The following is a 22,906-nucleotide window of genomic DNA, read 5'->3' as shown; positions in this document are numbered from 1 at the left end:
CGCTGCTGGGCTGTGTGTCTCTCAGTAGTGGGGTTACCAGAAGGGAGAAGGAAACTGTAAGTAGCTGGAGCTTGTCTCTGCTCTGACTCGCACAGCGCGGTGACAGAACATCTCCATCTGGATGTGGATGCATCTGCCCTGACCTGGTCCGTAAGACAACTCAAAGCTGTAAGTTCGTGAAGGCATAATTAGCTTCTCACTCATTATTACATTTGTGGGAAGAGAACCGAATTATGACAAGAAACCCAGACAATATAATATATAAAGTTTGTTGCGCCTTTTTTTTTTTTCCATAGAAACTTCTTACTGGTTAGAGCTTCATTAAGACACATCAGCAAGATAAGAATCACAATTAGAATCGAGACTTTTTTTCCTGCAAGCTAAATTGCTTCTCAGAAAGAGTGCTAAAGGTTAAATTATTTATTTAAATTCTCTAGACATGAGACACTATCACTTAAGAATACTGAATCCTAAATGGCAGTGTTTGGAAGAAAGCAGTCTGATCTCATGCGGAGAAAGACACTCAGGCACATTTTTCTGAATTTAAGATTTCAACTTGAGAACAAAAATATTTCCAGCTTCTTTCTCAAGCCTTCAAAACAACGGCATCTCACACCACGGTGTAATTTTTCCTCAGGGTATCTCGAGGGATTTATGTTCTCTAACATCAGTGTTACAGGCAGCAGCTCCTTGACATGCTGATGCCAAGATAAAGGCATGGAAGTGTGGGAAGAGAAAACCTGAGGTTTTTGGTAGCTGTTTTGTGTCAGGTAAAACAAGCTTTCCTCAGAATTTGGCAATAGGAGCCTTTTTGAAAATGAGGTAGAGCAGTAGTTATTTTCCCCCAGGGCAGGAAGAGCGAGCTATGCTTCTTGACAAGAAGTAGAATGTTTTACAAAGCTTACAGATGAAGGAAGTGGCAGGTACAGGTGCGGGAGCCTGATTCCAATCTCTAAGAGCAGAGACTAGCAGGAGATGCTTTTTCTCTACCCATCTTAATGACTTGCTGAGAGGGCTGTTTGCACTACGAAAAGCAAAGCAGAAATCCACTCGTCTCATACGTACTCTCCCTTTCGTTTTTGCAGAATTCCAGCAGACCCGTTTCACTAAGCAGTTCAACACTTAGGAGCTCAAGTTACTTTCAAGCGTCGTGTGCTATCTACTAACACTTCCCCTGTGATGATAAGCCACGTCTGGGTACACAACAGCCGAAATATAAAAAGGGCACTCTGCCAGACTGTGCTTTTAGCAATGCTTACTACCGTGGGTCTTGTAGGTGCAAATGGTAATCATTTGTTCCTTTAATAATGGAAAAATGCTTATGGCAACAACAGGTACGATACCCCAGTGACCTCCACTAACATGAGAGATGTCCCATACTCATCTATGGCATGTTTTTGAAGGGATGATAAACAGACCGGGAAAAATAAAGCTTACTTAGATGAGTGCTGAGGTTATATTTTGCCTACGCAATTAAGTTGAATGTTATGAAGTCATAACTCTGTTCATCTACTTCCCATTAAATCCTGTCTTTGAAACCACTATGTAAACTGGATTGGGTCTTTTGTCACAGCTGCAAAAAATGCAAAAAGTAATTTCTGACTGTCTGGTTTGGAGCACGATGCAGAAAAGATGGATTAGCCAAGTAAGTTATATTTCTAGTTCATATTGTTACATTTAGCTTCTGCCTATTAAAATGTTTCCACCATTGCCAATGCCATCTAAAAATAATTACAGAATTACTTCTTTCCAATTTATCAAAAAGGAAAACCTCAATTAAATCAACACTCAAGTCAGACGGTGATGAATACAATATTCTAAACTGGATTTATTGTTTCCAGACATTAATGTAATACATAAACACATTAAAAGGGGGGATATAGTAACAAGCAACCCATTAACAGAAATAAAGCAAATGTTTGAAATTTTTGTTCTATACTTACACATGAAAATGTCCGAAAAAGTTAAGTAGTTGTCAGTCAACATAGCAAGGATTTCAGATATAAAAAACCCCAAACAACTCATTAATGAGTATGTCATAACCAACATGTTTGGTTTTGTTTGTTGTTTTTTTTTAATTTTTTTTTATTTTTAGGATAAAAAAGAATAACCATTACCTCATGCAGTGTACAAAGGCTTTAAAACAAATCCATTAATGCAAATGAAAGACTAACTCCTGAGGCTTTTTTTTTTTAAACACCAAAAAAACCTCAAGAAGTTTCACAAAATTAATTTCAACTAGTTTTCTTAAATCCTTTCTTAGCACTGAAGAAGAAACCTGTAACTTCCTTGCACTCCAGAAATTTATTCAGAGGTACCTCTTTCAATACAAATATGTTCTTGCAATATACCCAAGAGTTCTTTAATTTACAAGAGCTTCAAATGAAACTAAGTGCAAAAATGTTTTTTTTAGTGTTTTCCAATTACTGAGGTAAACAGATGGGGAAAAAAACAAAAGGCGGGTAGCAGGATATCAACTGTACGTACACCAGATGGATAAAAAAAAGGCAAATCTGAAATACATGGGTATGGTGCATAAGGGAGATGTGAAAGAAGGACTGTGGAAGAAACAACAGCAACACTCAACAGTTCCCCAGCAGAACTTTAAACCAAAGCCCTTGAAATCCACTCAGCAGATCCCCAACAGCTGAAAATAAAGCGTGTTTATTAGCAAGTCTGGCGAGCTGGACTATGGGGGAAGAGGCCACACGCTAGTCACAATGATAGCTGACTGCCTGACAATGCTGAGAATGTAAATGCTGCTCTAACAGCTGCGTCGCATCCCCGCAACTACGCAAAGACTAAAAGATCCAAGAGCTCCTGACGGCAACAACGGGGTCACAATTACAGAGCAGTAGCTTCTATAGTAAATAATATAATATATGGCAAACGAGAGACTGAGTTAGCAAAATGTGTTATAAAAAAGTATAAAAGTCGTTTTTAAAAACTTTCTAAAAATTTCTTTTGGGAAGAAGGAATATTAATCTGTGGCCCGGCATTGTTACAATAACTGAAGTGGTTGTATCAGATTGCTGGTGATCGACTTCTTGCAAATCAGAGGTGTAAGTGTAAAATGCCCCAGGGTGAATGCCTGAAAGCTGGCCAGACAGTCGGGGAATTTTAGTATCTGCAGCAGAATCAGCTGTGTTTGTAGAGGGTGGACTAACGCTTGGGTCAGAAATCTCTTTACTTGGTATGCAGAGGATAGTGTGACACAGAGGATCTAACAGATGATTTTCAGTTCAGTCCCACTCTCTGGATCCCAAACACAGTCCTGAGTATATTGTGGGTTTCTTCCTTTTGAACCTCTCTCACTGGGGAAGGTGTTCGGTTGCATGCCTGATGAGCCATGGCTTTGAGTCCCCACCAAGCCCATCAGAAAAGGCTACTCTCATGAAAAGACATTTTGAACTTGAAGGGGGGGGGGGGAAAAGAGGAAAGTGTGAGCTATTAGCTCAGGTAAAAAAAAACAAGTTGCTGTTCTGCAGGATTACTGAACCCCAATTAATCACGCTCAGTTAATAAGCTTTTTGACAGCAGACAAGTCTAGTATGGGCCCCTGCTCACACTGGCTACTAGCCGTGACCACTGTGAGGCTTGAGTTAAACGAAGTGGATCCCAGCTTCTACAGCCTGGTAGGGCTGGGGAGGGACATCTTGTTTCAAGTTCACCTGAAGGATCCTCCTGCCACTTCTCCCCACCGTTACCCTATTCAGCAAACCCCAAACTTGCAGTGAGCTCTATCAGTTCCATCTGCTTGGAAGCCCAAGGCAAATTGTACAGTTTCCATCCAAATCCTCAAATCTTCTTGCAAGTTCTTCAATAGATTTTTCCCCCTCATTCTGGGGTATGTTTTAAAGCCCAAGAAAAACTTGCTATTGTGTTTAGATATGAAAAGTGCCACAACAAGGGATGCAAAAGTCATCTCACCTTTCCCAGATTTTGCAGTTCGCAATGCTATCAATCCAAGCCCAAGTCAATCCCATCTGTTCTTTAGCCACATAGTAAGGTCGTCTTAATCTTAAGAGTACAGTGGAGTTATTTGCTCTTCAAGCTGATCTGACCTGCATTCACCAGAAGTAATATCCTCTTTGAACACTCATGTGTTCCAGAAATCTGATACTAACAACTCAAGAATGTATTGTAAATGAAATTTAACATTACAAAAATTCAAGATTTACAATATCTAAGATCCGTTTCATTTTTTCTTAGCAGTTGCTTCTGAACGCCTTTGAACTGCTCTGTAACGTCAAACCAGACACTTATGACTCTGCCTCCTCCCCCTTGACATTATCGTCTCAGCCACAGATTCAACCTTACTTTAAAAATGTTGATATAATACGATGTATGTGGAAATGCCATGAACCACAGAAGTAAAAGACTAAGCCTTAACATTCAGGAGAGCAGCATAACCTCTCTTGCCCTATCACCCCTTATATAGTAGGAGGGTGGGGTTTTTTTGGTTTCTTCTGTTGTTTTTACCTTAAACATGAGCTTAATCCCAAAACCACATTCAACTGTACGTTTGCTGAGGCTTCAGAAGATGCCTTTTGCCCCCCCATTTAAAAAGGAAAAGAAAGAATCAAGGTTAGATAGAAATGATTAAATACAAGGTCCTTTTGGAGTCCACCATCAAAGGGTGGTTATCCAGAAGTAGTCATCTTCCTCGATCTTGATGTTTTTTTGTTTTCGTCTTTTTCTTTTTGTCCTCTGTTTTGGGTTTCAATGCACAGACACATGCAGACACACCAGCAATTGCTTTGGGTAAGTCAGTCCCTTTGTACCACTTATTTTTCTCCTTATCATAAACCTGGACTGTTTTGGAGAAGACGGTTTCTTCCCAGCTGTAGCCTCCAAGGATATAAATCTTGCCTTCCCAAACTGCCACCCCTGACTCACTGTTTGCTTGCAACAGAGGAGCAACTCTGGTCCACTGGTTACATTGAGGGCTGTACGACTCCACACTCAGAATGTCAAAACGAGCCATGGTTTCTATGTTGTCGTCGCTGCCACCAATGGAGTAGATATTGTCCTGTAAGGTGCACATGCTGTGCCACCCTCGGGCAGTGATCATTGGCCTCTTCTCCTCCCAAACATCCGTGCGGTAATCGTAACACAGCAGGTTTTTTCTATAGGGGCCAATTTGGTAATCATGGCCTCCTGAAATGTACACAAATTCCTTGTAGACTGTTCCAGCATGGCCGTAGGTAAACCTAGGACAGGCAAACAAAAGTGATCCGACTTAGTACTCACGGATTTTATCAAGACACACAAGCATTCAACAAGGACTGGTACTAAAAAATAAACAGTAACTAAAGACAGAAGAATCCCTAATCCTGTTAGTTACCCAGTAACTATTCTTATTCATACTGCTTCACCCTGCGCTGCAGAGTGCTAAGGTACGACAATCACTTTTTAAGGCATCCTTTTCATACCTGGTCGCTACAGAGCGCTAAGGTATGACAATCACTTTTTAAGGCATCCTCTACAGTGTGTCATACAACAGAAGTAACCCATCCTGCTCTAGTTGGCATGGCCTTCACTCCCATTTTCCTGCTCCAGTGCTTGGGTTGGATCAGTCTGAGAGGGCCAGAGAGGAAAAAATCCACAGCTCAGCAAGGGTTTCTATGACAGAAAGAGGAAATAATCATGATACCTCTTCAGACTTACCAGTAGCGATTAACCAAGAAAAACCAACAAGAAAACTACTGCTGCCTTCCCCTTCCACAGCTTCAGGATCACAGATCACATTTCTTACCCACTAGTGTTCACAGCCCAGTTTATCTGCAGTCACGATACACATAGTGTCCTTTTCATGAGCTATCCATCTGCTCTACCACTTCTGCTATACAGGTGATAACTTCTTTGGTCACCCCAAGACAAGGCAACACACCTCAGTCAATCATAGATCAGAGTCCATGTTTGAAATAAGATAAAATGAGATGGTAGAACCAACATCATGCATGCTGTTTCCACAGGGCACAGAGAAAACCCCTTTGATCAGCTATAATAAAACCACCACAAACATAATTCTTGAGGCTGTTGTTAACTTCACACTAGGATATTCCTGACCAAACCCCTTTGAGCTCTTAGAAGTGGAATGCTAAGGCGAGGGACAGCCTTGGCTTCTTTGAACATACCCTTCCTGCACACGCCTTTTTTCCTTTTTTCGGGTGCAGGAGGTGTCAAAAGATGTAGCTGCAGCACCAGCCACAACAAACTGGCTCACACACCAGTACAAAGAGCCCAAAGAATTTAATACCTGTAGAGCTGCAGAGCAATATACTCATGGTGTACTCATGAGCCTCTACCACCATCCTTTGTAGTCAAGGACTCAAGACAACCCAACCTCTATGGCAGACAAACCTACGTTAGCATTACTTTAGCCTGGAATGCTTTTGAACCATGCCTGAACACGCTCGAACCTCAATGTGGATACAACCTTGAGATGGTTTTATTTCACATGGTAATAGTTTCTCTCAGCTACACAAACTGTATCATAACTTCTTCCACACACCTAAGTGCCAAACACTTTTGTGCCAAGGGAAAAGGTGGAATAGAAAAGAAAACCCGCATTTACCCTGAAAGCACAACACTTCTGAGAAAAGCCAAAAGATGTTTATTATTCTAGATGCCTACCAAAGCTTCTGATCCCTGACCAGTGTCTGAATCAGGTATTTTTAACAGGCTCCTGCTATGAGAAACAGAAAAAATTCTTGACACACTTGGTCCAAGAATGCTGAGTGACGAGGACAGACCTTTCAACTACAGGGGCTGGAGCACCATCCCTGGAGACCTTGCAGAGATGAATTCAGAACTGTACTGCTTCTTAGCCACTCAGGAAAAAGAAAGAAAAAAAAGAGAGGACTAAGGCATAGTTATGAACTTTATCCAAAAAGGCAACTCAACAATTCCACAGCTCACCATCTGCCTAACCATGGAAGCACGTAATTCATGCTTGGTGCTCCTGGTGAAGGACATCGAGTTGCTGGAGTGTGTCCAGAGAAGGGCAACGGAGCTGGGGAAGGGTCTGGAGCACAAGTCTTATGAGGAGTGGCTGAGGGAACTGGGATTGTTTAGTCTGGAGAAAAGGAGGCTGAGGGGAGACCTTATCGCTCTCTACAACTACCTGAAAGGAGGGTGTAGTGAGGTGGGGGTCGGTCTCTTCTCCCAAGTAACTAGCGATGGGACGAGAGTAAACGGCCTCAAGTTGCGTCAGGACAGGTTTAGATTGGATATTAGGAAAAATTTCTTTGCTGAAAGGGTGGTCAAGCATTGGAACAGGCTGCCCAGAGAGGTGGTAGAGTCACCATCCCTGGAGGAGTTAAAAAAACCCTGTAGACGTGGCACTTTGGGACATGGTTTAGTAGGCATGGAGGTGTTGGGTTGACGGTTGGACTCGATGATCCTAGAGGTCTTTTCCAACCTTAATGATTCTATGATAGACTTGAAATACCCTGAGCACATGCACTCCAGCTTTCGCACCTCCCAGAAATGCTATGGCAGGTATAGTGTACATAGATGCTGCTCTACCTTGTTTGTGGTCTCTTACGGACAAGAACTGGGAGTGTACGTCTCCAGTGGCACCCAGTCTGGTTGCTAGAGTCTTTGCTTCTCTATATACACAGGAATGGGTCTTAAAAAGTAGACTACCTATTTGGGAAGCAGGACGGACAACTTGAATTCATTTCCTTTCTCAAACTGCACTAGATTTTAAACCCACATCTAACCAGCAAGCTACCTGGAGGACGTGCAGTGTACTCCACTGTGGAGGTACTGTCAGATAACACAGTTTTGAGGAGTCAGAAGGAGAAGAGTGCAATGACATTGAACCCAACGCAAAGCCCAGGGTTACTGTACTGCTGACAGCAATCACGTTACATTCAGCATTTGGAAAAAAACCCAAACAACCCGTAAGTTAAGAAAAATTTGAGTGACCTTTGGAGAAGCAGGTTAAATGTCTTCCTACACTAACTGAAAAGTAGAATTCTCTACAAGTAAGCAAGCAATAGACATTTTCTCTCAAGCACATGCAAGCAGTCTAGCATAGACAGCTACAGAAAAAACACTGATGATTTTCTTTTTGCTTCAATCAATGGGTATGTCTAGTGAACAGCAATAGCTGCAAGAGTAATTTGAAAGAGGCAATCATATTTGAAGCATCAAATCGACCATCAATTTGTTGTTTTCCAATATGGGGAGATTACCCGTTGAAATACACTAGAGGTGTTTCACTTTGCCTGACTCCTGAAGAGCTCATCCAAAATTGCACATACCCTGCTTCGCATTAATAGCAAACTGCATGAAATATAATGCACAAATTGAAAACAATCAATAAGAAGCCTTTCTGCAAACCCTGTGGTTTAAACAGGGGCATTTCTAAACATGCAACAGAACAGCACACTTCAATACAGTGGGTCCAGACATCCTCCAACAGAAAGCATCAAGCGTTTTGGCAGCGTTATCTATAAGAGCGGCCAGAAAAACAGAGGCATTAAGGACAGAGAAGTTTCGATTCAGAACATCTGCTAGAGCCAATTGCCGATTTTGAATGACTTACCTAGATACAATGCTGCAAAAATTACAGTTGCTGACACAGTAAAACCATTCAGTAAATGCTAGAAAATCTACCATTTATTTTCTTAAACAGAAGAACACTTGGCCTAACTCGATAAAGCTTTGGGAATCCCCTACTCCAGCCAAAGCCCAGGCGAGCTGTGGTTGCTCTGAATCTCGGTGTCCACCTGTTGCAACCCTGCGATTATTCATGACACAACTAGCGGAGCAGATACCATCATTCGTTAACCTGTTCCAACACATTTCCTCATACAACTGCTTTCAGTTGTTCTGCCAAACTTTAACCTAGGGCCGCTCAATTAATTTCACCGATGTCTGCAGCAGACTTTTTTCATGGTCTACTCAACACATTGCACCAACTTCTGCTCTGCCAAGCCTGTCAGCCACCGCTGCTCCCTTCCGGGCTAGAAACTATGGCAGCAACTGCTCCCAAAGAGCCTGGGAAAATGGTGAAAAAAATATAGGACCTCTCTGAAGAATGGGAAAGGTATCCCACAACCAAGGACCCTAATGAGAGTCAGGCAAAATTCACTTGTAGCAAACTTGGACCAGGTCCACCCTTTAGATAGCTTGGCTGAAGTTTTCCACGTTAAGCATCTGCCTCAAGAGGCTGTGTTTTCTTCTTCAGTAAGACAGCATTATTTCAGTCAAAACAGTTCAGCTCCTTCCAAGAAAGCGGTGAGGGAAAACAACGTGTTGTTTTGACCACATTGGGGTGGGAAGGGGGCGGGGGGAAGAAGAGAGAAAAAAGAGCTTGCAAAGCTCTTCCTTAGAGGAGCATGACTGTGCCTGTGTACAGCAACATGGACACAGGATTTGGCAGTGGACAGGAAGCACATGTATTCAAGGACGCAACCACTGCCTTTCCCCTGAATATCTCCACACAGACAGCAAGCTATAACACTTGGGAAGAAAAAAAAAATGAAACCATTTCCTGCATGTTCAGAGTAGAAGCTGTAAGAAATATAACCTGAGAGTCCAACCCTGCACAGCTCAAATCGAACTACGCAAGCCTACAAACCCAGAATGACCTCAACATGTGCCTATCACTCCAGGGAATAGTCTTCCAGGCAGCTGCTGGCTTAGAGCAGTCAGAAGCAACACCAGAGCTGCGGGCAGGGAGCCTGCTTCTGGTGCCCATGCACCCAAGAGGACAAAAAACCTGCACATTTTCTTTTCAGAGGGAAGACGACAGAAAAATGCAGGAAACAAGGCAGCTACACTGGGACATGTTGCCTGATCAGGCAATCAGGAAGCAGAGGATTGGAGCTTCTGATTTCCTCCTGTGATGAGAAATTACTTGCTGCTAGAATAGAGCTGGGGAAGATGTTATTTGGGTAAAAACAGTAACTAAAATCAGTTTGAAGAACAAAAGCATGTGCCGGGGAGGAAAACAGAGATCAGATCAAGAGTATGTTGAAGGGAAGATAGGAGTGCACAGAAGGAACTGTAGCTAACATGCTTTCTTCTAGTCTTGAACAGATCACAAAATTCTCTCTCATCCTTCCTCTGCTGTCAGCAAATCCATCTGAAGTACAGCAGGAAAGGACTGCCCAGATCCCTTCCAGCAGCCACCCACACCTGCCAGAGCCACATCTCTCTGAGTTCAAGCATTCGCTTGCCCCAGCATTCAGAAGGCTTCTTTCTGTTGTCTGCCTCTGTGCCGATTTTTGCCTTCTGCAAAAGTTCTTTTAACTTTATTCCTTCTGTGCAGAAAAGCGGTGGTTGCAAACAATATACTGCTCAACGCAAGAGTTCTCCAAAAGGAGAAAGAGGGCTGAAAAGACAGAAGATCTGAAGGTACAAAGTGTCCATTAAGATCTAACTAAAGACATATTAACATGCAGGAGAGCAGCTACATGGAAAAGGGGGAAACTATCTAGTTCACCATGCAGCTGCACGAACACCTGAGCTGGCACAAGGGGCAGTTAGCATGAGATGAGGACAGAGCAGGCAGGAAGAGAGGATGCAGAACTATTTTTTTGGGATGCAGCAATAACTTAAAATAGTCGCTGTACTACAGCCTAACCCTGCAGGTTTAGGAACCAGCTAAGTCAGTGTAAGTGGGGTCTGTCCCATAAGGGGGACTTTTGCCTAGTTAAAGTGGATCAGCTAGGCAATCTAATAAAAAATTAACACCACCACCCCCCCCTCCCCCCCCCCCCATCAAAGTTAACTTTTAAATGCTACAGCTGCAAAATTCCCAAAGCCAACACACAGGTAGCAGTAGGAACATGCAGAAAAACTGCCCCTTTTCGGACAGCTTACAGTCTGCAAGCTTCCCCAGGACCACTTACATGCTGGGAAAAAGAAATCCATACTGGTTCTAAGGTGGGTGTTTTTCTAACAACCTACAAGGCAGTCAGGTCACATCTACATTTCTTTGAAAAATGTTTCAAAAAAAAAAAAAGAAAAGCTGTGCAACAATTTCTATGAGACGTTACTGGGATCTCACAGGTCACCCCAATTAACAGAAGGGCTTAGGAACTGAAGATACTCTCACACACAGCTTCCCAAGAAAGACTGTGGTGTTTAGCCTCAACTGCTAGATCTGCCTATGTGAGCAGAAATAAAACGGAAAAAAGCATCCTGCTTCTGAAGAGCACTCAAGCCCAGCTGTTAGCCTGGATCAGACTCGCATTGCAGCACCTGCCCAAAATAGAATTGGGCAACAGGCTTCTCTGCCTTCACTGGCTGCCTATGGCTCTGCAGCTAAGGGAATAAGGGAAAAGAAACTGAACTCTAAAATAAAATTGTAAGTATCTCGTTCATGATGCCACTAAGAAAGCAAGCACTGCTGCTGAAGTTGCAGGTTTCAGACATCATGAAAATACCACCTGTATAGCCAATAATCCTGTAATTTCCATAATGTGAAATATTACTAAATCTGAATAGCTGTTTGCAAATGAAATGCCATTCTTACAAAGTCACCACTCAAACGTTGATTCAAAATACTAGCAATGTCCTGTGCTGCTGTTACAAGAAGAGCTGCAGTACTAAAGCCTCTCGAAAGTAGAGCAGCTAAGTTTTAACTTGGACCGAAAGAAGAGGTTGCATTTGCCGGGGCTATTTATTTGCAATACAGGTAAACGTGGTTTATCTGTAATAGCCAACCTGAGCACCCAAACAGAGAAAAACACCTTGCAAGGAAAACAATCACACCAAGGTGACAAAGTAAGGCCAAATAAATTATAAAAGCCTTTGATCAAGATCTAAACAGTGCCTCTGAAAAGATTCAACTCCAAGTGACCTCAGGAAAAATATTTTAAGAATAGTAGAGCAAAATCACAAGAGCTCTCCCTCCCATCCTTCAGAGGCACCTCAGGACAAAAATTAAAACCAATCAAGCTGACCTGAGGCACACTGCCTGGAAGAGATGGTTGCCCAAATACCAGATGATGACATGGTTTGTTACTTGCTGATACCATGTGGGTTATATATCCCCCTTGCCTCTCTTCTAGGGATACCCATTCATCAGCTAAAGTCACACAAGCTCCTTTACTACCGTTCTTCAAACACAGGATAACTTTCCAAACACCTCTATTACCTGGGCAAGCCTGCTATATAGGACCATGAATCCTTCTGAGGACTGTAGGTCTCAACTGAAGAAAGTGCCCCATTTTCATTCCTGCCACCAACAGCTACCAGCATGTCGGTAATAGCTCCCAGGTAGAAATCTACTCGGCGCTGTCTCATGGAGGCAACCTGTCAAAAAAAAAACCAAACAACATGCTGACATCTTCAAACATCTGGTAAGCAAGCTGACTTAAGGTACAGTCATGTCTGAGGACAGGATAGTTGCTTCTTCTCATTTAATTGGAAAGAAGAGCTATGGGTTTTGACCAGTGTATTCATAAAATACTTTTGGTTTTCTGCAGTAGCATGTTACATAGCATTCGTTTTCAAAAAAGGGGACAACAGGAAGCATCCAAGAGACAGGTTACTCTATAAATGTTTGTGTTACATGGGCCTCCTTCCAAAACTCTGCAAGAAACATATATTGGCATCACTCAAAACCACAACTGAACCACACAGGTGATTGGTTCATATAAGAACCTGCACTGGTCGCAGGGTTTTACAGCAGGACTGGAAGTGAATGGCTTGTTCTAAGAGACATTTAGCACAGAGACATTTGACAAGTGTCGGAGACGTTTTCTTTTTACATCAGACCTGGTTTTGGTTTAGTTATATGTGCTACTGCTTGAGAAAGATGAACTAAGCAATCACCTCTGTAAGTCCATTCTAGCATTATTCCCAAAAGCAATCTAAAGAGTTGCAGGTGGATGCTGACCAGAAATTTCACAGATGAGATGCCCAAATCCCAAGTGAAGTTGAAAATCTGCCCCAAACTCTTTTGCTGTGTGTGTAACTTAAGCATTCCCACAACGGATTCAAGCAGCTGCTTTTTCAACTTAAATAACGTGAATTTCCATTTGCAAGTGTTGCTGCGTTGGCTATTCTAATGAATAGCCTTCCACCAAAAAGAAGAAAACACTCTAAACATTAAGGACTTTAAACAGAGAAATAATACAGCTTAAGTCTCACCTTTATCCACTGGTTACAGCGGGGATCATACCTATATAGGAGATTTGAAGCTGCATCCCCTCCATTGTCTCTTGAAAAGCTGCCTCCGGCTATGAAGATGAAGCCTCCCAAGACTGCAACACAGTGGTGACTTCGTCTGGCTGGGAGAGGGGTTTCTGCTACCCACTGCCCCTTTCTGACGTCCAAAAAGCAGGTATCATCACTCAGTTCCAGGCACCGTTCGGAAACCTCCCCACCCACAAAGAGGAGCCTTTCCTCGCAGGTCCGCAGGGCTGTCCGTTTGTTTTGCAGCACTGGCTGAGCCGTGACGTTATTGTGATAGTTCACCGCCTCCTCTATAAACCCCTCACAGTTTGCTTCTTTGGGAAGAAGAGAGCAGACAGCAGGCTTGACTCGATGGAGGAGATCACTTTTAGGTATCAAGGGAAAATGAATGTTATCCAGAACCTGGTATGCCTCATTCTCCCTTTCCGGGTACTGGGTAAGCCACTGCAAGGCAGCCTGCAGCAAGTCATGCTCACACTCCTGCTGCACGTTGCTGCTGTCCAGGTATTGGCACAACTTCTGCAAGGAAATGTTCTGCAGGAAGTCTGGGGTGAAAGACAGGGTGCCGAAGTTCTGCAAGATGAAAGAATCAATGTAGGAGTCAAGGCGCTTCAAGTTGTAAATAGAGGCTAGCTCTTGCAGGTACAAATAGTTCTCCTCGCTGACTTCATTCTCCAGATACTCGCAACAGAAGTCAACCACCTTCCAGATCTGCAGCAGGTGAGCTGTTTCAAGCACATAGTCGATATTGCCTCCATCTAAAGACAGCTCACTGCCATAAAGGAAATCCACCACAGCCTTGAGACCGATATAAGAGGCTCCAAAAAGTTCAACCTCTTTTTGGTGGGCTTCTCGCATACCAATGGTGAACATAGAGTTGAAGTAGTCACTGCAAACAGCGAGGAGGTTCCGATGGGCAGGGACTCTCTGTTCGTCCACCACGAGGACAATGTCACAGAAGAGGCCTCGGTGCCTCTGCTCATTCAGGCTCTGAAGAACTAGACTAGAGTGGTCATCCCACCTGTACACCTGGAATAAACAAACAGTATCAGGCAGATGTTATCTTCAAGATAAATTTCAGTGTGCACAAAGCATTTTCCTGTTAGATGTAGTCGTACACGAGACTGAGAAAGCTTACCTGTGTTGCACATTTATAGTAAATTCTATCTTGAAACAGTTGGCAAGCAACATAGTACGAGCCCAAGCTCCTCACCTTTGCTTTGAAAGGCCTATGCAGACTTTTACTGTTTCCTACTCCTCCTCCCCCCCTTTTTTTTCCCCCATAATTTACTCCTACCTCCTCCACAATGCTGCATCCAAACCTCCTCCCTGATGATTTATACAGGCACAATTTTCTGAAACTCTTCCACTCATTGTCCTCGAGATATCTTGCTGACATTTCCTTTCTTGTCCCTCAACTGACTCCTTACAGAGTTCTTCTCAACTAAGCTACTCACTAAATACTTGGAGTGGGAGACATGCAGCTGTATGCCAAATTTTCATTCAGCCCATGTATTGTTTGGGTTAGTGCTTACTTGAAAGCTACCCCTTCTTAAATCTTTTCAGAACTCTGCATTTCTAAGCTTGTTAGGGTAAAATCCCTTTCTTTCTTTCTTTCCATATTATTCCAGGCACACACACTGCATTCAAAAATAATAGCTGTTTATTTATGTGCAAAGCCGCACATGTGGATAACTTATTCCCATAAGAGTTCTACTTGCTTCCAGAAGCCGAGGTAGGTTTTGTTTTAATGAATACGACTAAATATTTTTCTTTTAAAGAAAGGGGAAAATGCCCTCGGAACATGTCTGCTAAGTGCCCTTCTGGGATCCCTCTGGTCCAGACATTCGTCCCACCACCTCTGTACACGCCACAGAGCTTTTGAGGCACCAGCGTTCGCCTTCTCTCACAGACTCACGTCACCAGTCTTAAGAAGAACCAAAATGGAAACGTTTTGTTACCCCTTGAATGTCCTGCAGAACACGTATTGAAGGGGCTGGTCACCCCAGTATGTCAAGCGACGCAGCTTTTAGGACCATCCTTCCAGAGGAATGGAATGCTTGACAGTACAGTCAGTTACCTTGTGATCCCTCTTAATAAAAGCCAGGTTAAGTTAAATGCAAATACAGAACTCTAATTACCAAATCCAAAACAGGCAGAGTTGCAGAGCCTGTAAGAACATGCAAGAGAAATGAAAGGAGGTGGAAAGGAAGCACGTCTTTGTATCGTACCTAAGTTAGCTCTGAACAGTTCTGGCTGTAGGACCCGGGGTCTTGCCCAGTCCTACACCCTCAGACTGCACTCCCAGAAGTCACACCCTGAAAAGATGTCTCAATCCATATCTACACTGAAAACAGTCACACAGATGACCTGAGGTCTCTTCAAGCCTCTCAGGCATTCAACCTTTCCTTCACCAAACTGTTGCTTTTCCTAGAAATCCTAACTATCCGTTCCTTTCCTGGTTTCCCAAACAGAAAGCACACGGTTATTGCTGTCTGGCTAAGCCATTAATGGGTTGGTTAAACCACGGTGAGACCACCGCTCTACCCACCTGGATGGGAACGGTTCAAATCCCAGAGCCAAGTTTTTTTCCCCCTGCATGCAACCCTCACTCTAGATATGCATTCTGTGTACATAATTTGGTAATCCTACTTTTATACAATGAGATAACCAGGATTAACGCGCGCAGCTCACCACTGTCCAGACGTGATGGCAGCCAGTCATCCCGAGCTAATACCAACCTTGGGAGCCTGGCCTCCCACGTCTGCCTCTCAGCAGTCGGTGATATAGCGACAGGCAGTCCGCCAAAGATGAGACCCAAATTAACAGCCAAATGTGCTGCTCTTAGCATGATATCCCAGTGGTTTCTCTTTAGTTTTGCTTACGCTCTTTCCTAAACAATGGAGAAGAAGCTGCCAAAAAGCCTTCTGTTGGAATAACTTTGTACGTGCAAGTGTACAGAGTTAAACCAATCTAAGGGAAGAGGCTTCAATAATTATATGTTTCTTGGGCGAAAACTCTTTAATTTGCCATATACTTATTGCCTCATCATATCTCTGAACTTAAAAAGGGATCTATGGCATAGACAACAAAGTAACTTCCACTAAGAAATAAAACTGCCAGAGATCTGTAACAGGAAAAAAAATACCGGGTTTAAGGACTGTAAAGTTTTTTCTCTTCATTTTTCTGAGGTTGAGAAATGCTGATATCATACAGGAGCCCAAGCAGAGACCAAGGGATGGAGGAGGTGGGAAGAAGAATAAATATGGCAAAGAAGAAACCACACATTTATGGCAACTATGATAAAGGACAGTGGATGAACAGACAATAACTAACTTCTTACAGCACCCTCTTCTGAATCTGACTGATAGGGAACAGTTATTGGATTAAACCAAAAACATATTCCCTCTTGTTTCTGTAAATTGGCTGATCATTTCTCTCTAATATTCTCTAATACCACCACCGTGCATAACAAGATTACACCAGAATATAAGATTTGCCAGAGATCCCTATTTACTTAGCTGGCTGTCGAGTCAGCAGCGTAATCCTGACCACAAATACGCCCGACAACTCGTACTCCTAAAATGCTTGTTGCCATGTAGAACTGCTGCTACTTCAGAAATCAAGCATAAAATCATTACGCATGGCATTGGATGGACTCAGAATATATCAACATATTTCAGCCACTTAGCAAGCTCATTCATTCAGTGAGCAAATCACAGAAGCTGATAGCTGCACATTTCAAAACCAAGACTAATTTTATACTAAACATGAACATCTTTCTCAAGCTATTTATATTCTGTAGAAAAGCTTTAGCATTATCTAGTGATTCTAAGTTTAACAGACAGTGACAGCTGCTGTCTAAGCAAGAAAATAAAACAATGCTGTCAAGTTAATTAATTTTTAGTGTGATGACTTATTATTACGTTCAGACTAAACCATTTAAATGGTAGGCAGGATCAGCACTCAGGGAAAGATTATATTGGTAGGGATGCATTTAAAAATTAGTCCTATTTATCTTTTATCAATTGTATTAGAGCAGTATTTTAACTTCTTTTGGATTCAAAGATCTAATTTCTTTCAGATCGTTAATGCAGTACCACTACTTGTCAGTGATGCAAACGAAAATGAGATCTGTCTCATTCAGCTTTGAAAAGACAGATACAGGCACTGGAAAGTTTTTCTCTCCTAGCTGTTGTTGGTAGTACAAGGTACTTGCTCTGCAGCATCTGTAACCTAGTGCTTGCACTAGAACAGAAAAGCAGTTTACACTTCTATGAAAAAAAATGAACATAATAATTACAGCTGATATTAACATCTTATAAATCTTAGGTCATCATCCTGATGACCTGCATAAAGAGCTACCTAAGATGGACTTCCGTGGATTCCCAACTAAAATCAATGTGTTTGTGCAGACAGAGATTCTATACAAAGAAAATTAACCTCACAAACCTAAGAAAACATCTCAACTTCACTGGAATAACTACTGTTGGCAGGATCAAGACTCCCGTCTTGTACAAAACAAAGACTACATCTAAAAAGTAATCCCAGATTTGCTTCTGTAACTACCTTGGATTTTATGAGATGGATCAGTACGAAAAATTCCTAAAATATACACATTGCATTTAATGACTGAATTTTTGGTGTAGAGAAAATACTGCGCTGCGATGATGTGGGTTTCTTTTTTAAGTTATGAGTCATGATGAGCAGATGCCCATTTGCTGCTGCTGCTGCCTTTTTTTTTTTTAATCACTAGGTAGCAACTTCTTCTATCAAGAATATTTGACCAGGTAGACCACCATTTTCATAGCTCTTTTTAAAAGCTCAGAATATTCACATTCCTCCACAACAGTCCATCTAAAGGAGAGCTTTTACACCCCTTCTGGCTATTTCTGTAACTTGCTTTTTTGGTAGGCGACACAAAATCTACAAACCTTTGAGGATTCACTTATCTTGTGTGGACGACAAATCCTGGTTTGCCTGGTTCCCTCCATGACAGGCTGATCTGCAGTACTTCTAGAACAAAAGCGAAGAAAGATGTTAGCAGCATACCAATCCTTTCAGCCTGCTAAAAACCAGATTGTGCTGAATAAAGAACACAATTAAGAAGACCTGCACGTGCTACGCTGCAGTTTGAGAATGTCTGAGTTAAATTTTTTTTTTTTTCCCCTCCCTGATGTTGTTTTCTCGTGTTACTAGTGCTTGGTTGTGTCAACAAGTCGGGCGGATCCTAGGGTATAATCAAAGACTAGCGCGCAGACCACTGATGATAAGTTATTTACTTACTGCTAGTTCTCGCTACAGCTGCCAGAGCTAAAATCATTTCCTTTTCATCGCCGGCAAGACCACGCTTTGGGCCCCAAACCCTTCACGGGGCAGCTGTGGCCGGGGCGGCGGGGCCGCGCCTCGGCCCCGGGCGAGCTCCAGCGCGGGCGGCCGCACCGCGCAGCTCCCGCGCCCCGCGGGGACCCGCCGCGGCAGCGCATCCTCCGCCCGCCGCTCTCCCCGCCGGCAGCTGGCCCGTCCTCCGGCAGCTACACAACGGCTGCGCTTTTCCACAGCCTGTATTTAGCCGGAAAAAAAGCGGGGGAAAAAGCAAAGCAACCACAAATACCGGGAGCCGGGGAGGCGGCAGCGGCGCCCGGGGAAGGGGCCTGGCAACCAGCTCGCGGCCGCCCGCGCCCCCCGGCCGTTGCAGCCGCAACGTCCCCCGCGGCGGGAGCGGAGTTACCACAGCGCGGCGTCCCTGCGGGCGGCAGGCGGCCTCGCCTCGGGGCCCGCCGCCGCCATGGCCGGCCCAGGAAATGCCGGCTGGAGGGAGCGGGGAGGGACCAAGGCGGGGCGGGAACCAGCGCCGGGCAGGCCGCGGGGCCGGGCGGCGGCGCCGGGGGAGGTGCCGCGGGGCCGGGCCGCGGCGCCTCCGGTGGCCCCGCCGAGAGCAAATGGCGGCCGGGCCCGCGCTGTCTGGCCGCTGGGCTGGGCGGCCCGGCGGCGGGGACCCTCCCCCCCCCGGAGGGCTCGGGGCCTTTCCCTGCCGGCAGGCCGGGCCGGGGATGATGCTCGCAAGGGTGAGGAGTGCACGGCCGGAGGCGCAGGGCCCGGCTGGCATCCATGGCGGTGCAGCCAGGGCCATCGCTACGTCCCTGTCAGGGGCGTTTGTTACAGCGAGCGCGGGATACTTGGCGGTGGTATTTTGTAAAACAGCGATAAACTGTGCAGGGGGGTGCGTGTGTGTGTGTGTGCGCATTAAGGTACAGCGAGAAGCCCGGTCACCGTCTCCTCTTGCTTACCTGGACATGAAAAAATGACCTCAGTCTCTTATCTGACCTCAAAAATGCCTAGCCTGCAGCTGGCACCTCTTCCGCAATGCGTGCTGCTGTTAGGGCCCAGGAGGCTTGCAAGTTAATAAAAACCACCTTGGTGAACAGCAGGACTGACAGTATCCCTCCTTCAGGGATGAAGTAAGAAGCAAAGACTTTGTATGCAGACCCCACCGAGTCCCATTTCAGTGCAATGGTCTTCACTAAAACACTACTAGTAAAAATACCCCTTTGTTAATCCAGCACTCCTGGGTATCTTCCAGAGGTTATCGTCAGGGCAGCAGAAGCCAGCAAGATTGTGTGTGCGTCCAAGCTCCATCTGCTCTCACCGAGGACAGCCCGGCTTGGACACGTGTCCCACATGGTGACGGGGCAGTTGTTGCTGGCAGAAGACGATGTGTACAGCGTGGAGCAGCCGTATTTTAAACAAGGGGAGTGTGCCAGGGCTGCCTGGGATGTCAGCACCTTCACCTACCCCAGCTGTCATCCAGCCCTCTGCTGCAGGTAACTGCTCCGGCACCGGGGCAGTAGCATTCGGCTGGCTGTGTCTGGTCTTCAGCCACCCCAGAGAAACCGGAGATAATGATGGGTTTCTACTAATCTAATCGATTATCAATCTGAAGATGAGAAGCATTTTTGCTAGCTTTGGTCTCTCCTGTAGCCCTTGTGACCATGGAGACCCAGGATAAAGATCTGCAATTGCTGGACTGTCCAAGTAAAAAACCTACTTTGCTGACAACCCTAATGCTAACTGTGATCCGTGAATTCACAGCAGCCTCTTCCTGAAAGAGGGTATTATTCTCTCCATTATTTTCTGTGCTCCTGCCCAGAAAAGACAGAGACGGAGAAGGAGGATTGAGGACAGCCATACAGAAAGAGCAGAAAAGAAGCAAAAAGGTGTGATGGCAAAAGGCCACGGGAGCAAGGCACTAGCAGTATATTTTAGGAGAACAGCTAAGGCTCCTGGGGGACCATGGCTGTGCAGAACCATCCTGTTTGCTCAGCTCCCTCCACATCTTTTGAGACCCTGAACTTCGTTAGTACAGTCTAGACAGCTGAAGGTCAGGCCAGATATCCAAGACTTCATGCTTGCTGGAGACACTTTTTTGAGGAAGTCCATCAGTCCTCTTTTAAATCCGTTCACTTTCTCTGTGCTTCCTCTCCGAGGACTCCTGTGAGATGGACAGATGCTCCTGCCAGGCTAGTGACATCTTCCTGCACAGGAAGCAAAGACCCATGTGCAGAAGGTGGAGGTCTCAAAACTCCCACATGAAAAGCAAATCAGAGCTCACCGAAGCCAGAAAAGTAGGTATTTTTTTCCCCTCTCCAGTTACAGCCTGAGGAAACTGAGCACAATATTTATTCCTCCATGCGTTAAAAGAAAAAATCCATGAAAATGTGTCAAAGACAAGGAAGAGAAGCAAAGAGAAGAGGTTTGGTCCCAGAAGGAAGGCATGTATTTCTGAGGTTTGAATCTGGCACTTAAATGTGTGAGGCTTGAAGTTCCTAATGCAAATACTCAAACACTCAAAACACAAAACACTCGAACACATTGAAAAAATAATTCAAACACTCCAGCCACTGGGTCACAGAGACCTAAACAAGGTTGAGGTTTTCTCCTTCTAAAGGAAATGACATTTCAGTCACCCACCTCTCCCCTAGGAAACATCAGGAGCTGAGGAACGAGCGTGAAGAGACAAGGACAACCAGCACTTGTTACAGGTACAAACAACAGCAAGGTAGTGCCAAAGGATGCTAAGTGCAGACTACGAAAAAAAAATTATGAGCAGATAATGGTCAGCATAAAGGCTTTTAAAAAAGAAAAAGCGTTCCTAAAGACAGTTCCAAAAGAAAATCGATAGAAATTCAGCCCTATCGATGTGTGATTATATTGTCATCTAGAGCCTGCAGTCTGCAGAGAGATTGTGATTCACCCAGATGCCGTGTCCTACACTTGTACCGACTTCGGATATCTTTCTCTCTTCCCCATGACCTCATCTACATCACAGAGATGCACTGCAGCAGTACGCTCACGTTTTGGGCCCTGACGCTACAGGGAACCTCACGTCATTCAGGACTCTCTGGAAGAAGCTTCGTGCAGGATTAGGGCTTCATACTGTATGGCAGTAAATGATGTGTCTTGCAATTAACACATGCTCTGGCGATCTTGTTCCTCGAGATGTCTGGAAACACTGAGTAGATGTATGTGGTAATGAGGTTTCTTACTGTTCAGACTTTGCATTTACAACATATTGACGTGAAATAAATAAATAACATCCCACTGCAAACTTTAAAAGAAACAAAATGTGATACTTTTTATCACGGAATGTAGTTTTTATTAAAATTGCAATATCCAGCCCCCCAGGGTTTAGGGTAGAAACCCACTAACACGTACAAGGACTGGTTTTTAAAACTCGCGTCCTTGGGCACTACAACATCTGGTGACATTTATTTCAAGCCGAGTTCTGCAAAGCAAGGGACCTGCCTCTGTTTCTGTGGACGTAGGACCGGAGTGCGTTCTTACAGACAACCCTTATCCTTTTGCCTTACACCCCGCATTTCTCATTAGCGTATCGACTTCGGTTCGGTTTTAGATGTTTAATTCGCAGTGCTGGAAGTGCAGCCCAGCAGGGGGAGATCGCTCCCTCTGAAACACGCACGCACACAGGCACCCGCCGCCTGCACACACACCTGGAGCGGCAGCGAGCCGTCACGACTCAAAGTCACCCTCACGGACCCCGTTACCCGTTAGAGGCCCGGGCCAGCCCGCACGGATGGAGACGGGAACGGGGCCCAGCTCCCACCCGCGGCCGTGCGGGGCGATGCTCCCCGCCGGCAGTCTCACAAGCAGCGGGAGGCTTTACCCGCCTCCTGCCCCTGCCCCGGCAGCGCTGCCCGGCCGGGCCGGCTGGCACAGCCCGCATGCCGGCCTCCAGCCCCCCCGGCCGGGGCCGGCCCGCCGCCCTCCCCTCGCCTACCTGCTCTCAGGCCTCCTGCTCGGCTACCTCCCGTGCGCCCGGCCCGGCTCCCGGCCCCGCCGCCCAGGCAGCGGCTGCTCCATCTTGCGCGTCGCTTCTCCCTCCTTCCTCCTCCCGCCCGTCAGGGGCGAGACGCGCACCGGGAGGCTGGAAAAATACCAGCGGCCGCGCAACGCATCGCTGCGGCGGGCCCTCGGCGCCGGGACGAGCCCCCCGCCCCCCCGCCCGGCCGGCGCCCCGGCTTTGCCTCCTCAAGGCAGGTGCCCCCCCGCCCCCCGTCCCCGGGCTATTGCATCACCCCGAAACCCCCGCGCCGGGGCCGGGGCCGGGGCCGGGGCCGGGGCCGGGGCCGGGGCCGGGCGGGGCGGGCGGGGGCAGGCTCAGCGCACGCCGCCGAGCCATTGGCAGCCGGCGGCGGGGCGGAGGCGGGCCGCGGGCCGC

The 22,906-nt window shown here is 45.5% G+C and overlaps 1 protein-coding gene across 2 annotated transcripts; it reads right to left on the bottom strand.

Annotated features, from left to right (window-relative positions):
* Window positions 1-1,808: 1,808 nt before the first annotated feature.
* On the bottom strand, window positions 1,809-22,832 carry KLHL36 (kelch like family member 36). Of its 2 annotated transcripts, none has more exons than XM_072873561.1 (5): window positions 22,466-22,832; window positions 18,102-18,183; window positions 13,123-14,196; window positions 12,125-12,282; window positions 1,809-5,213 (listed from the first exon to the last, which is right to left on the bottom strand). In XM_072873561.1, the coding sequence occupies exons 2-5, from the start codon at window positions 18,159-18,161 to the stop codon at window positions 4,658-4,660; spliced, it is 1,848 nt and encodes a 615-aa protein (XP_072729662.1). In that variant the 5' UTR covers window positions 18,162-18,183; window positions 22,466-22,832; the 3' UTR covers window positions 1,809-4,657. The 2 variants fall into 2 exon arrangements, with proteins under 2 accessions (XP_072729662.1, XP_072729661.1); XM_072873560.1 differs by lacking the exon at window positions 22,466-22,832 and adding an exon at window positions 18,454-18,993.
* Between the last annotated feature and the right edge of the window lie 74 nt (window positions 22,833-22,906).

Source organism: Ciconia boyciana, chromosome 9 (genome assembly GCF_034638445.1).
Source record: "Ciconia boyciana chromosome 9, ASM3463844v1, whole genome shotgun sequence".
Classification (NCBI taxonomy): Eukaryota; Metazoa; Chordata; class Aves; order Ciconiiformes; family Ciconiidae; genus Ciconia; species Ciconia boyciana.
This window is presented reverse-complemented; position numbering and strand designations above follow the sequence as displayed.

Bases quoted from the DNA above. Each gene is read 5' to 3' on its own strand.
- KLHL36 (XM_072873561.1), bottom strand. From the start codon at position 18,161: ATGGAGGGAACCAGGCAAACCAGGATTTGTCGTCCACACAAGATAAGT. The intron at 14,197-18,101 runs GTTTGTAGATTT...TGTTTATTCCAG, and splicing joins AGATAAGTGAATCCTCAAAG to GTGTACAGGTGGGATGACCA. The intron at 5,214-12,124 runs GTAATAGAGGTG...TGCCTGTCCTAG, and splicing joins TATATAGCAGGCTTGCCCAG to GTTTACCTACGGCCATGCTG.